The 14,593-nt window shown below is 49.6% G+C and overlaps 1 protein-coding gene across 1 annotated transcript in view; it reads right to left on the reverse strand.

Annotated features, from left to right (window-relative positions):
• LOC311313024 (nesprin-2) overlaps nt 1–14,593 on the reverse strand; it is a 38,407-nt gene that overhangs the window by 14,394 nt on the left and 9,420 nt on the right. Inside the window, exons 2-8 of the mRNA XM_084443046.1 lie at nt 8,138–8,371; nt 7,825–7,975; nt 5,161–5,343; nt 4,518–4,655; nt 3,575–3,769; nt 2,559–2,832; nt 2,261–2,367 (exon numbers count right to left, since the gene is read on the reverse strand). Coding sequence (XP_084299172.1) covers nt 2,261–2,367; nt 2,559–2,832; nt 3,575–3,769; nt 4,518–4,655; nt 5,161–5,343; nt 7,825–7,975; nt 8,138–8,349 — 1,260 coding nt within the window. The 5' untranslated portion in view covers nt 8,350–8,371. The remainder of the gene's footprint in view (nt 1–2,260; nt 2,368–2,558; nt 2,833–3,574; nt 3,770–4,517; nt 4,656–5,160; nt 5,344–7,824; nt 7,976–8,137; nt 8,372–14,593) is intronic.

Genomic DNA, 14,593 nt, shown 5'->3' on the forward strand with positions numbered 1-14,593 from the left:
GATCTAGTCAAAAAGGATTTACCAAGATTCGCTCAAACAGGTTAAGTCTGGTTTATTGAGAAAACATACGAGCGCAAGGACTTCCGGACAACGCACATGAGTGGTTGATCCAAAGAAGTGCCGCCTCCTGGTCAGCGCGGCCTTATATTAAAGCAAAACACAGGTATGGCGGTTCCAGGATGTGATTGGCTAACCCATTGTACGTCATATTAAATGGCAGGCGTCATCAACAGTGGTCGAGAATACAGACACGTGACATGAGAAAAGGCGGTAATTTCTTGAAGGGACAAAGGATGGTTATTCTGGACAACGTCTAGGTGTGTTGACCTCCTGGGGGTCATCCTGTCATGAATTAGGTTAGCACAGCTATGTGAAAGGTTGAGGGAGGTGGTAAATTACAAAATGAGGTGATGAAACTACAATTTCTGTGACAAGTGCATCACATTCTGTACGAACATTTACAAGTAAACTCAAGACATATCTTTTTAGCCTTGCATTCCCTTAAACCCCATCCTTATCGTATTTTTTATTGTGTTCATTTAATTGCTTTCTTTATTATTTACATGATTTGCTTTTCTTATCTTCTGTCAAATCACTTTTAATTGCTTCTATGTGCGAAAGGTGCTATGTAAATAAAAGTTGATTTGATTTGATTAAAGGACAATGCTCGTTTTTGACAACCTGGACCTTATTTACGACATATTATAAGACGTTTGACTCACCGAGATCACTTTGGTGTAGTTCGGAGGCATGTAGAAGAAATGTAAAATCCAGCGCGAGCCAGTATATGCATGTAATAGCGGTGGTGGGGGCACCGAGAATGCAGTTTCTAAAAATCTATTTTCTGCCGCGAAACGGTTGTTTTCATCAATCTGTCTTTATGAATCGCTAGTTGTGCTTACATCGAGCGTAGGCCTGTTGTGGTTTTTCACATGCCTCTGTAATATGATCTTTAGAAACATCTTTAGACACGAAATAGCTTCCTCACTTGCTCCAGCACGCATGCGCACAGCGTGTTGGAGCAACGATTGCGCGCTGTGCGCATGCGTGTTGGAGCAAGTGGGAACGCTATTTCGTTTCGAAAGACGTTTCTAAAGATCATATTACAGAGGCATGTGAACAACCACAACAGGCCTACGCTCTATGTAAGCACAACTAGCGATTCATAAAGACAGATTGATGAAAACAACCGTTTCGCGGCAGAAAATTAATTTTTATAAACTGCATTCTCGGTGCCCCCACCACCGCCATTACATGGATATACTGGCTCGCGCTGGATTTTACATTTCTTCATTCTTCCAGGTTGTCAAAAACGAGCATTGTCCTTTAAAACTGGGTGAGGGACAGCCAAACTCAGCTACCAAGGTGAGGTTGTGGAAGAGTTTCATGTCACAGGTCAGAGACTACGGAAAGACTGAGCACAGCAACAAGACGCAAGGTACTGTACTTATACTGCATCAGGAAAGTCTCTCCCAGGCAAATATTTCAAAGCAGACTGGGGTTTCAAGATGTGCTGTTTAAGCTCTTTTGAAGAAGCACAAAGAAATGGGCAACACTGAGGACCGTAGATGCAGTGGTCGGCCAAGGAAACTTAATGCAGCAGATGAAAGACACATCATGCTTTCTTCCCTTCGAAACCGGAAGATGTCCAGCAGTGGCATCAGCTCAGAACTGTCAGAAACCAGTGGGACCCAGGTACACCCATCTACTGTATGAGAAGTCTGGCCAGAAGTGGTCTTCATAGAAGAATTGTGGCCAATAAGTCATCCTCTGATGTGGAAACAAGGCCAAGCGACTCAACTATGCACAAAAACATAGGAACTGGGGTGCAGAAAAATGGCAGCAGGTGCTCTGGACTGAGGAGTCAAAATAAGAAATATTTGTCTGTAGCAGAAGGTAGTTTATTTGGGCTGGAGAGTGGTACAATAATGAGTGTCTGCAAGCAACATTGAAGCATGGTGGAGGTTCTTTGCAAGTTTGGAGAATTTCTGCAAATGGAGTTGGGGATTTGGTCAGGATTAATTGTGTCCTCAATGCTGGGAAATACAGGCAGATACGATTCATCATGCAATACCATCAGGGAGGCGTCTGATTTTTCACACCTGCCTAAAACCTTTGCACAGTACTGTATGTATGTATGTATGTATGTATGTATGTATGTGTGTATGTGTGTATGTGTGTATGTGTGTGTGTGTGTGTGTGTGTGTGTGTGTGTGTGTGTGTGTGTGTGTGTGTGTGTGTGTGTGTGTGAGAGACCCACCAGGTCTGCTGTTGCGTTGGGGATGTCAGACTGGGAACCAAGGGAGCTGATATAACTCCGCCTCTTCAGACAGTCTCTGGCCAATGACTCATCTCGATAGCACAGGCCTGAAGGAAGACACTCAACACAGGTTCTTTTACAACACTCTTCAACACAAATGAACCTGGAGGAGGTAACAGTAATGCCAGTGATTTGGGTATCTGATTTTGATAGATGGCTCTATATCGACGATCTTCTGACAATCTCGGAATGTAATAATTTACAAGAACACTCAACAATGCATTGCCTCACCACTTACCAGTGTTGGAACTGAAGTAGGAGGAGTCTTCGTCGTCATGGGAGACAGAGCCACCTATGTCCACGGAAGGGTCCCACTCCAGCACCAGGTGGTCGAGGGTGGGGGGCGAGGGCGGGCCAGGGTGGTCTGGGGGGAGACGTATGGACGTGGGGGGGTCCTGGAGGTCTGTGGGGGCCCTGCTCTTCTCCAGCCCTCCCCCCTCCTCCTCCAGGACAGTCTCTGAGGGGCAGCCAGAGTCCGAGGTGGGGATCAACACCCAGTCATCCTCATATACCTGGGGGGGCGGGAGGGAGGGGGAGAGGATTTAGACATTCTAGCCATGATACCATGGCTATTAACCAATCAGATTGCTTGATTTGAGCTAACCATTTTATAAGTTGATATATTGAATTATTGATCGATATACTGACTGATTGATGGGATCATACTGACTGATTGATGGGACCATACCAGTCTCATACTGATATATTGATTGATTGATGGGACCATACCAGTCTCATACTGATATATTGATTGATTGATGGGATCATACCAGTCTCATACTGATATATTGATTGATTGATGGGACCATACCAGTCTCATACTGATATATTGATTGATTGATGGGATCATACCAGTCTCATACTGATATATTGATTGATTGATGGGATCATACCAGTCTCATACTGATATATTGATTGATTGATGGGATCAAACCAGTCTCATACTGATATATTGACTGATTGATGGGATCATACCAGTCTCATACTGATATATTGATTGATTGATGGGATCATACCAGTCTCATACTGATATATTGATTGATTGATGGGATCATACCAGTCTCATACTGATATATTGATTGATTGATGGGATCATACCAGTCTCATACTGATATATTGATTGATTGATGGGATCATACCAGTCTCATACTGATATATTGATTGATTGATGGGATCATACCAGTCTCATACTGATATATTGATTGATTGATGGGATCATACCAGTCTCATACTGACTGATTGATGGGATCATACCAGTCTCATACTGAGCAGGCGAGTGTGCAGACGCCCCACGTCCTCAAACACGTGGGCGCAGTACAGCATCAGGTCCTGAAGCCCCTCCTCTATGTCCTGTCCGTCCTCTGGTTGGCTGCGCTGGATCAGTGCCTCGCCACGCTCCAGGAGATCGTTCAGACGGCACGCATTCTCACCCACCGCCTCCTGGAAGGTCTGCGGACACACACACACACACACACACACACACACACACACACACACACACACACACACACACACACACAGACACACACAGACACACACACACACACATAGGAACAGGGATAGGTTCTGAGCACAGGTTCTGAAGGGTGTTATAGTGTGGGCTTTCTCCTCTGATTGGACTGTCACCATCAGAATGCTCTCTATCAGGTCCTCTCAGAGCTACTCAAGAACCAAGAAGGAGGAGTGAAGGCCCACAGCTCCTTCATCCGGTGACAGCCGGGCCTCCCAGAGAAGGGCCTCCCAGAGAAGGGCCTCCCAGAGAAGGGCCTCCCAGAGAAGGGCCTCCCAGAGAAAGGCCTCCCAGAGAAGGGCCTCCCAGAGAAGGGCCATCATGCAAAACAAACCATCTAGCGCATCAGGTTACCAGGAGCTAGTGGTTGACTAGACTCATGAGGTTGATTAAACGCCGCGCTCAACTTGAGACTGAAGACATTTGTCTAGATTTCTTCGCTAAAAGTGGGTGGAAACAATTTGACAGATTGAAAAAAAACCTGCATTGCAGAACCAACCCAACGTCTTCAGGGTGGTCCCTCCTAATGAGGCGGTGAATGTTTTGTTTTGATTCTCCACTCATGTTTGTTTGGGGGAAATCATTTCCGGTAAGGAAATGATCACCCTATTGGAGATGTAGGGAGTGGTTCTGATTGGTATTGGTACTGTACGGCAGAGCTCTCGAGACTCAGGGTTGACAGAGTACCTGCAGCTCCTTCATCTTGTCAGAGCTGCTCCTCCCAGAGAGGTACTCCACCTCCGCCAGCCTCAGGTCCATCTCCGCCAACCACACCATCAGCTCCTCCCTTCCGCACTCAAACTCCTCCCACTGACTGACGAAATGCTGCGGGGTTGGTGGGAGGTGGGGTGGGGGGTGTAGAGAGGTAGATTGGGGGGGTGGGGGGTGTAGAGAGGTAGAGTGGAGGGGTGGGGGGTGTAGAGAGGTAGAGTGGAGGGGTGGGGGGTGTAGAGAGGTAGAGTGGAGGGGTGGTGGGTGAAGAGAGGTAGAGTGGAGGGGTGGGGGGTGTAGAGAGGTAGAGTGGAGGGGTGGGGGGTGTAGAGAGGTAGAGTGGAGGGGTGGGGGGTGTAGAGAGGTAGAGTGGAGGGGTGGTGGGTGTAGAGAGGTAGAGTGGTGGGGGGGGGGTGTAGAGAGGAGAGAGGGACAGAGCAGGGACAAGAAGGGCAGGTGCAGACGGAGAAGGTAAGAACAGACAGTAGTGGCTATTAGAGACACAAGTGATGGAGGTCCATGTTGGCCTTTCAAACCTCTTGAACGCAGCACCGTCAACGTCCTAGAAATACAACACGTCGGTTGAAGACAGGAAGTGGCAAAACAGGGGGCCTCTTACCTTGAGCCTCCGGCAGACGCACTCTATGGCGGCGTGGAGGCGGTCCCAGCGGTGGCTGCACTCTCTCACCATGGTAACCAGCCGGGTGCGCATGGCGCCGTGGAAGAGGTGGACCAGGGTCCGGTTCCGCCGGGTCAAGCTGTCCAGCTGGACCAGACAGGCCCTGGCCTCCGTACGCAGGCTCTGGTAGGACACAGAAGCAACGCGCTCGGATCAGTGATGGCCGACCATGATTAGCCGACTGAGCAGATACAGAAGCCCCCCTCTGGTCCTGTAGATCAGCGGTCCCCAGCCACCGGGCTGCAGCCCCCCGGTCCATTCGCTCCCAGGCCGCCCGGAGAGGGAAGATTGCGTGCTCACACACACCGCCAAGCGAGAATCACGCCCACAATGATGGGACTTATGAGTTTTCATAACAGCCACTCATAATTTCACTATTTCACAACACAAACACCCACTTACTTAACTGTGGGCTTAACGTAATAGTTATTGTTATGCCAAAATGACACCAAAAAGCATTAAACCACTGGCCAGATGTAAATTCCCCCATCTAAAAGTCTCCTCACCAACTCCATAGCCTCGTCCTCATCTCCCTCTCTCCCCGACTCCAGCAATGATTTTCTTTTAATACATCCATGCCCTTAGGGTTACAAGAAATTAAATAAATGTGACTGTCTTTTTGACATTTTACCACGACGTAGCCTACAGTATGTTACTCAAAACTCCCACGGGGAGCCAGCGTCACTGCGTGACCAGAGTGATTGACGTCTGTCACGTCTCTGTCATGCATCCAAAATATGCAAGCAAGCAATTTACGAGTAACTTCAATGGAAAATAAAAGAATGACAGAATAGATAACATTAAATATTACACACAATTGATTGATAATTACAAACAAGGTGCCGTATCCAATCAAATAGGGCTCATCCAAATCTCGGCACAAATGAAGCCCTGCCTGGCCCCCCATTGTCAATATGAACCCAGTCCATGGTGCAGTAAAGTTTGGGGGCCGCTGCTCAATCTGGACAAGACTGAGCTGCTGTTCCTCCCGGGGAAGGGCTGCCCGCACCGGGACCTGGCCATCACCATTGAAGACACAGTGGTGACCCTGACTCGGACTGCGAGGAATCTGGGTGTGACCCTGGATGACCAACTGTAATTTTCCGCACGTCACATCCGTCACACATTCCTGCAGATTCATGCTCTACAACATCAGGAGGATTCGCCCTTTCCTCACTAATGAAACGGCGCAGGGACTCATCCAGGCCCTGGTCATCTCCCGCCTGGACTACTGCAACTCCCTCCTCGCTGGGGCGCCGGCGTCAGCCATTAAACCTCTGGAACTTGTCCAGAAAGCTGCTGCTCGCCTGGTGTTCAACCACCCTAAATTCTCCCACACAACTTCCCTCCTCCGTTCCCTACACTGGCTCCCTGTAGCGGCTCGCATCCAGTTTAAAACTCTGGCGCTAACCTACAGGGCAATGAAAGGAACAGCCCCCTCCTACCTCCAGGCCATGGTCAAACCCTACACCCCCTCCCGACCGCTACGCTCCGCTATCTCAGGGCGACTGGTTGCCCCGTCACTCTGAGGCTCCTGCGGTTGATCGACACGGTCACGGCTCTTCTCTGTCCTGGCCCCGCAGTGGTGGAATGAACTGCCCACTGATGTCAGGACAGCAGAGTCGCTGCCCATCTTTCATCGCAGGCTCAAAACTCATCTCTTCAAGAAGTACTACAACAATCCTCCCGCCTAAGCACTTATTGTATTATATTATATTGCACTGTACTTTAGATTGCGATTCTTGCACTTTGCCTTCAGCACTAGATTATGCTCTTAGTCACTTGTTTTAGAAAGAAGATGCACTTGTGAGTTCTGGCAAGTAGTAGTACATTGGCTCTTCCTACGTTAAATGCAATTATTGTTAGTCGCTTTGGATAAAAGCGTCTGCTAAATGACTGTAATGTAATGTAATGTAATGTAATGTAATGTAATGTAGACAGCCACACATGGAGGACAAGCTGGCGCTCTCCTAACTACAGTCCTTTATCCCACCATAGGAAAAGAGGGTCAATCAAATATCACGGCCAAGTCGACAATGAAAAGCTCGTCGAATACGTGTCACACTTACACTTCAAAAGTGCTCACAGTTGCATGAGGGTTTCCGGAACATGGTGTGTGGGTTTGAAAGCTCGACATTGCAAATACATATTTGTAAATATCTTTCTGAAAAACTCATTGACTTAAACTCATTGACAGTGAACCGAAAAATGGCCCGTTTTCTTCTTTGCTTGTATGCCATGGCTGGTCAATCACAGTGCACACTTTTGATACAAACGCATGAGTTTAGTTTTAGTTTAGTTTACTTTATTCGACAATAGAACAATTAAAAGCACAATGACCTATATCAACAGCTTAAAAAGTAAAAAGACGTTGTTGGCCATCTACAGGACTGAAAGGAGCAACCGAGAGCAGTATCACTGGCCAGTATGCTCAGTTCCCTCTGTTTACCCGGTGTCCTCACCCACCCCCCACTCCCTCTGTCTGTATCCCTTACCATTCCCACTGAATCAATAAACAAACAAATAAATAAATAAATAAATAAACAAACAAACAAACAAACAGGTAAACAGTCAGGTAGTTAACAGATAAACATGACCCGTTACCTCAAACTTCCTCAGTTCCTCCTTGGCAGTGACAAAGAGCACGTGAGCGGAGTTCGGGGAGGCAGCCGTCCTCTCAGCCAATCGGAGCCAGTCGTCGAGATGTGAGTATTCCTTCATAAACTCGTGCCAGAGCACCCATCGCCTCTCCAACCTTCATGACAGACAGACAGACAGACAGACAGACACAGACAGACAATGATTTTCAAGAGACAAAGTTTGTATACAGTATTCCAAAGAGCCAACACTAGAGTTATGTCTGTATGTCCTCTAACATGCAGGCTGCTGGACAGAACAACACCAGACAGACACTCACTGGTCAAAGCCATCGAGAGACGGGCAGCCATCTTGGCTCAACGCTGCCAGTTGCACCCCCTCGTGCGGCTCAGAGGGCTCCAGCAGAAGCTTCAGACACAGGGCTCCGAGCATGCTTCCATCATCCACCTCTTTACACACTGTGTCACTTCCTGCGGGGCATGGGAAGCTGTCTCCATGGCGAACAGCAGAGGGCGGGGCCTCGCCAGGCATCCTGGCATCACCTGAGCTCTACCTGTTTGGGGGCGGAGTCAGGGGTGCAGAGTGTGAAGTGAGGGCGCAGGTATACGTTGCACAGATTGAGAACCAATTAACTCTCCAAGCTTTGAATTTTGATTAGGATTCATCTTTGTCGGGGAAACCTAACCAATAAAATGAAAACTAAATGTCACCGCATATTGAACAGTGATATATTTCCTCTGGGTTTGTGTCTGGGACATCTAAACACTGCAGCAACAAATGGAGGAGCTGTGACTCAGCACTTCTAGACTTTCTGAAGACCTCCCTACAGCAAAACAGACAGCATCACATCGATCCAGGTGGTCACTGTAAAGGAGGATTTGTTCTCAATGATTTACCATGGTCAAGTAAAGGTCACATAAACAGTGATTCTATAGACTGAATAGAAACAGAAGGCATACTGTGAACAGACTTATTTGTTCTGTTGATGAACATTATCAGTTTTTCTCCTGCCTTTAGAAAGCATCCAGCCACAGCCAGCGGTGTGTGTGTGTGTGTGTGTGTGTGTGTGTGTGTGTGTGTGTGTGTGTGTGTGTGTGTGTGTGTGTGTGCGCGTGAGCTGGTCTCAGACAATAGTGTCAGGAACACAGGTCTGGTCATGTAGCCCCTGTCTGCTTTCTCCTCCTCCGTGTCGTCTGTCTGCAACTCCTCCACTTCCCTCTCTCTGTCCCTGCCTGTCTGTCCCTCTCTCTGTCCCTGCCTGTCAGTCCCTCTCTCTGTCCCTGTCTGTCCCTCTCTGTCCCTGCCTGTCTGTCCCTCTCTCTGTCCCTCCCTCTGTCCCTGCCTGTCTGTCCCTCTCTCTGTCCCTGCCTGTCTGTCCCTCTCTCTGTCCCTGTCTGTCCCTCTCTGTCCCTGCCTGTCTGTCCCTCTCTCTGTCCCTGTCTGTCCCTCTCTGTCCCTGCCTGTCTGTCCCTCTCTCTGTCCCTGTCTGTCCCTCTCTGTCCCTGCCTGTCTGTCCCTCTCTCTGTCCCTGTCTGTCCCTCTCTCTGTCCCTGCCTGTCAGTCCCTCTCTCTATCCCTCCCTCTGTCCCTCTCTCTGTCCCTGCCTGTCTGTCCCTCTCTCTGTCCCTGCCTGTCTGTCCCTCTCTCTGTCCCTGCCTGTCTGTCCCTCTCTCTGTCCCTGTCTGTCCCTCTCTCTGTCCCTGCCTGTCTGTCCCTCTCTCTGTCCCTGCCTGTCTGTCTCTCTCTCTCTGTCCCTGTCTGTCCCTCTCTCTGTCCCTGCCTGTCTGTCCCTCTCTCTGTCCCTGCCTGTCTGTCCCTCTCTCTGTCCCTGCCTGTCTGTCCCTCTCTCTGTCCCTCCCTCTGTCCCTCCCTCTGTCCCTCTCTGTCTGTCCCTCTCTCTGTCCCTCTCTGTCTGTCCCTCTCTCTGTCCCTGCCTGTCTGTCCCTCCCTCTGTCCCTGCCTGTCTGTCCCTCTCTCTGTCCCTCCCTCTGTCCCTCTCTCTGTCCCTCCCTCTGTCCCTGCCTGCCTGTCCCTCGCTCTGTCCCTGCCTGTCTGTCCCTCTCTCTGTCCAGGGACCCTCCCTCTGTCCAGGGATGGACAGAACCCTCCCTCTGAGAAGAGAACATCATTGATAAAGTTCTAGGCTACACAGTCAGACACACAGGCAGAGAGACAGAGAGATGGAGGGGGGTGGTGGGAGGGAGAGAGGAAGAGAGGCCATATTGGTGATTTATGAAAGTGCATGTTTTGAGAAGAGAGAGAGAGCAAGAGAGAAGGAAAGATAAAGAGACAGAGAGGGAGGGAGCGGGTAGCTGAAATGAGATAAAGAGTGAGTCACTAGAAAGAGCATGAGGGGAGAAAGTGCGAGAGTGATGGAACAAGTGAATGAGAGAGAGAGAGAGAGAGAGAGAGAGAGAGAGAGAGAGAGAGAGAGAGAGAGAGAGAGAGAGAGAGAGAGAGAGAGAGAGAGAGAGAGAGAGAGAGAGAGATAGAGATAGAGATAGAGATAGAGATAGAGATAGAGATAGAGATAGAGATAGAGATAGATAGATAGATAGATAGATAGATAGATAGATAGAGAGAGAGAGAGAGAGAGAGAGAGAGAGAGAGAGAGAGAGAGAGAGAGAGAGAGAGAGAGCGAGAGAGAGAGAGGGGGGGAAGCGAGTCGCCAGAGCCGGGGCACTTATCAGATCCAGAGGAGACCTCTTATTGGTGCATCTCTCTCATTGTCATTCCCTAACTCCGCCCGTGATGCGGTTCTCTCTGGGGGCGGGAGTCGGGTCGATGCGAGCTGACACACACCATCACACATCTAAACACTCCTCGCCGAGGGCCGGCCGCGCCGCTGGGAAGCCATTAAAATGCCACGCGTCGCACGCTCTCTTCCGGCGGCGTCGGTGGGCAAATACCCACACTGTTAATTGCACCTCAGAGGGCTGGTCGATAAAGAAGAAGGTTCTAGAACGTCTCCTAACCCTCTGAAGGCACTTTTTTTAGAACATTCGGGAAAGGTTCTGCAGTGTCAAGACAAGAGTCATTCGGCCACAGATGACAATGCGATAATTGCATGAGCCCCCCCACCCCCCACACACACCATCTCTACACACTTCTCTGAGACATACTTTTTAAAAGTGTTAAACATAAATCAGCTGTCTGAGCCGGACCTGGCGGAGTTATGAGTCCAGGGCTGTGACCATGGCAGCACCGAGGGCCAGATACATCCTCCTCTCCTCGCCTGCTTCCCCCAGCTGCCACCTGAGTCATGCCTGTGAGTGTGTGTGTGAGTGTGTGTGTGTGAGGGGGGGGGGGGTAATGCAAATGCCAAGTCAGTGTGTATAATGTGTGCATTATTGTGTGTGTGTGTGTGTGTTCCTGTGTGTGGGGGCTGGTAAAAACAACTAGTGTGCTACAGTGCCACCCAGGATCTAGGCTAATATACTTCATCACTGGGAGGGCAGAAGAGCTCTGCAGCCCTAATGAATCCTGGGTAATAATCCAGGGCGTCAGATTAAGCCTGACCCCTGACCTCCCCACACTGGTCTAGAAGTCTACTAGACAGACAGACTGGCTCTGACCAACCGCCATCTCCTCCTCAGCTCAGACAGGGGAGATTTAAGATCAGGTAGTCAGTCATTCACTCGTTATTAATATAAATAGTCCTCCGCACGCACGCGCGCGCGCGCACACACACACACACACACACACACACACACACACACACACACACACACACACACACACAACATGCACGATCATTCCAACCACTTATGCTGTGATTGGCTTCAAATGATACCGCACACGTGCACACACACACACAAATGAGTACACCGCCCGTCCCCTCCACACACACACACACACACACACACACACACACACACACACACACACACACACACACACACACACACACACACTCACCCTGCATCCTCTTGTACCTCACTAGAGAACAGTGTAGCGTTTCAGGTTGGCTAAGTGCGTCCGCCCGGTAACAGCGTACGATTGGTCCCCGGGGCGGGCAGGGAAGAGAATGGAGTCAGAGTTATTACAGCAGCAGTCCTCTGCTCTACCTGTGTGTGTGTGTGTGTGTGTGTGTGTGTGTGTGTGTGTGTGTGTGTGTGTGTGTGTAGCCTGGTAGCGCCTCTCCACATACTGCTACCAGGAGTAATGGAAGTCTCACATGTCGCTGGTTCTAAAGGGCACTCATATCACTGCTCTGCCTGGGAGGGAGGGGGAGAGAAAGCTAAGAACCAGCCTCATGATGATGATGATGATGTGTGTGTGTGTGTGTGTGTGTGTGTGTGTGTGTGTGTGTGTGTGTGTGTGTGTGTGTGTGTGTGTGTGTGTGAGAGAGAGAGAGAGAGAGAGCGTCAGAACAGGGGAGAGATAGAAAGAAAGAGAGAGAGAGAGAACAGGGGAGAGATAATAGAAAGAGAGAGAGAGAGAGAGATAAATATAGATCTATAGAGAGAGGGGGGAGTGGTGCAGGGTTGTTATATACTATGACGGTGGTTAACACCTACAGTAGTAGTCTTCAGTAACATGTCACTTCCACCCTGGCTCCAATGACAGACGCTCAGGTTTCTGCCTGCTCAGTGTCCTATAGCTCTGTCCACAGACACCATAGCTCTGTCCACCCTGGTCCACAGACACCATAGCTCTGTCCACCCTGGTCCACAGACACCATAGCTCTGTCCACCCTGGTCCACAGACACCATAGCTCTGTCCACCCTGGTTGAGCTGGTGTAGGCTGGGCTGGGATATTCTAGTCTGGGCTAGGCTAGGCTGGGCTGGGGTAGGCTAGGTTTCAGTCTGTCTGTTCTGAGGTGTGGGGTCGCCCTGGCTGCAGGTGCTGATACTGTGCAGAAGCTTCTCAATAACAGTCAGGATTTAGTTTGTTGACAGCCTATTACTACACCCTTTTCCATGTCAGATAGTGTATAGTATCTAGATACTGGATGCTATCATCATCTACGGCCTGAGATTAACATTAGAAAGGACTGATTTGATGAGTGACTGAAGATATGATAAACACGGTTGCTCACAGCTCACGTTACTGAACCAGGCTGGAGGGACTAGCAGAGAAAACAAGTGCACATCCTGGTAGTTTTCCATAACCAGATATCCATTTGAATAAGTGAGTAAGTGTTGAATAAACACAGACAGCGTGCCTGCAGGCACGCACACACAAAGAAACACACATGCACATACGCGCGCACACGCACACACACACACACACACACACACACACACACACACACACACACATACATACACGCACACACTGAGTGCCTGTAGTCCTCCCTCAGAGACAGAAGGTGATTGGCATCAGTCGGTGATGTCACAGCCACACAACCTGCTGGGCCAGACAGATGAACAGAAATGACACGCACGCACACACACACGCACACACACTTCAGGTGAGGACTAACAAAAGTGCAGATCACATCTACCCTGTCTGACTGATGCGTTTCTCGGCACCTGCTCCTGCTGAAGGCGGCATCCCTGATCAGCTGACTGCTCAGGGGGACAGCGGAGGACATTTCCGTGGAAACGACTTCATTAAGCCCATGCCGGGCCAGGTCTCGATCCAGACCGTGACAGAGGAGGATGAACGAGCAGTCAGACCTGTCATTGGCCAGGCGGCGACATTGACTCGACCTCCAGCTAGAGGAAACATCGCAAGGGACGTGTCTTAATAGTCTAGCGTGGCTCCCTCTCCTGGTCTCCTAGCCTTCGTTCCGATCTGCGCTCTTTACTCCGCATGCATTAGATAAGAGAGCAGGTGGAGATGAGATGTTAGGAGTGTGTGTGCGTGTGTGTGTGTTTGTAAGTAATGTACAATGTGTCGGCTATCTACGCCTTTCTAACATGTTCAAAACAGTGCTAATGAGGGGGTGGAGATGAGGACAAAATGTTACACTATTGAGACACACCTCTGCTTTGAGCTTGCCAACGATTGCATCCTGCAGCTGGCTGACTTGTTGAGCACAGTACAGTACAGTTTATGATCTCATGCCTCTAAGAGGGTGTGCGTGTGTGTGTGTGTGTATCTTTATCTAAGTGTGTATCTGTATCTCTGTGTGTTGCTGTGCGTGCCAGTGCCTGTGTGTGTATCTTTATCTCTTTATCTCTCTATCTGTGTGTGTGTGTGTGTGTGTGTGTGTGAGAGAGAGAGAGAGAGAGAGAGAGAGAGAGAGAGAGTATCTGCATCTGTGTGTGTCTGTGTGTGCCAGCGCCTGTGAGTGTGTGTGTTTGTGTGTGTATGTGTGTGTGTTTGTGTGTATGTGTATGTGTATGCGTTTGTGTGTGCGTGTGTATGTGTGTGCACATCCGTGCGTCTATATTGGTATGCAGGACCATGGGGAGGACCAGGAGAGCGCAGACTGAGACGCAGACGCCCCGCCTTATGAAAGTGATTCATCCGCCAGCAATAGGTTGTCTGGGCAGTGGGTCCGGCGGCGCCACGCTCACATCCATCTGCACGGGAGGGCGGCGACCTCAGAACCACCGCCACGCGCCTCCGCCTTCCTCACACACCTGCTGGACTGGACTACAGTAGCTGATCCAAATTTGGGTGAAGCTTGAGTGTGTCTGTGTGTGTGTGTGTGTGTGTGTGTGTGTGTGTGTGTGTGTGTGTGTGGTTTTATTGTTCCATGTTACGAGAAAGACACAACCTTTGACTTTATGACTATGACTCGAGGTCTCCCTGGCGGCAGATAGTACGGTAACAGGAAGTGTATACTTGACTTTTTTTGGACATAAATTGCCCCGCCTA

This window comes from Borostomias antarcticus, assembly GCF_949987555.1.
Source record: "Borostomias antarcticus genome assembly, chromosome: 1".
NCBI classification, from domain to species: Eukaryota; Metazoa; Chordata; class Actinopteri; order Stomiiformes; family Stomiidae; genus Borostomias; species Borostomias antarcticus.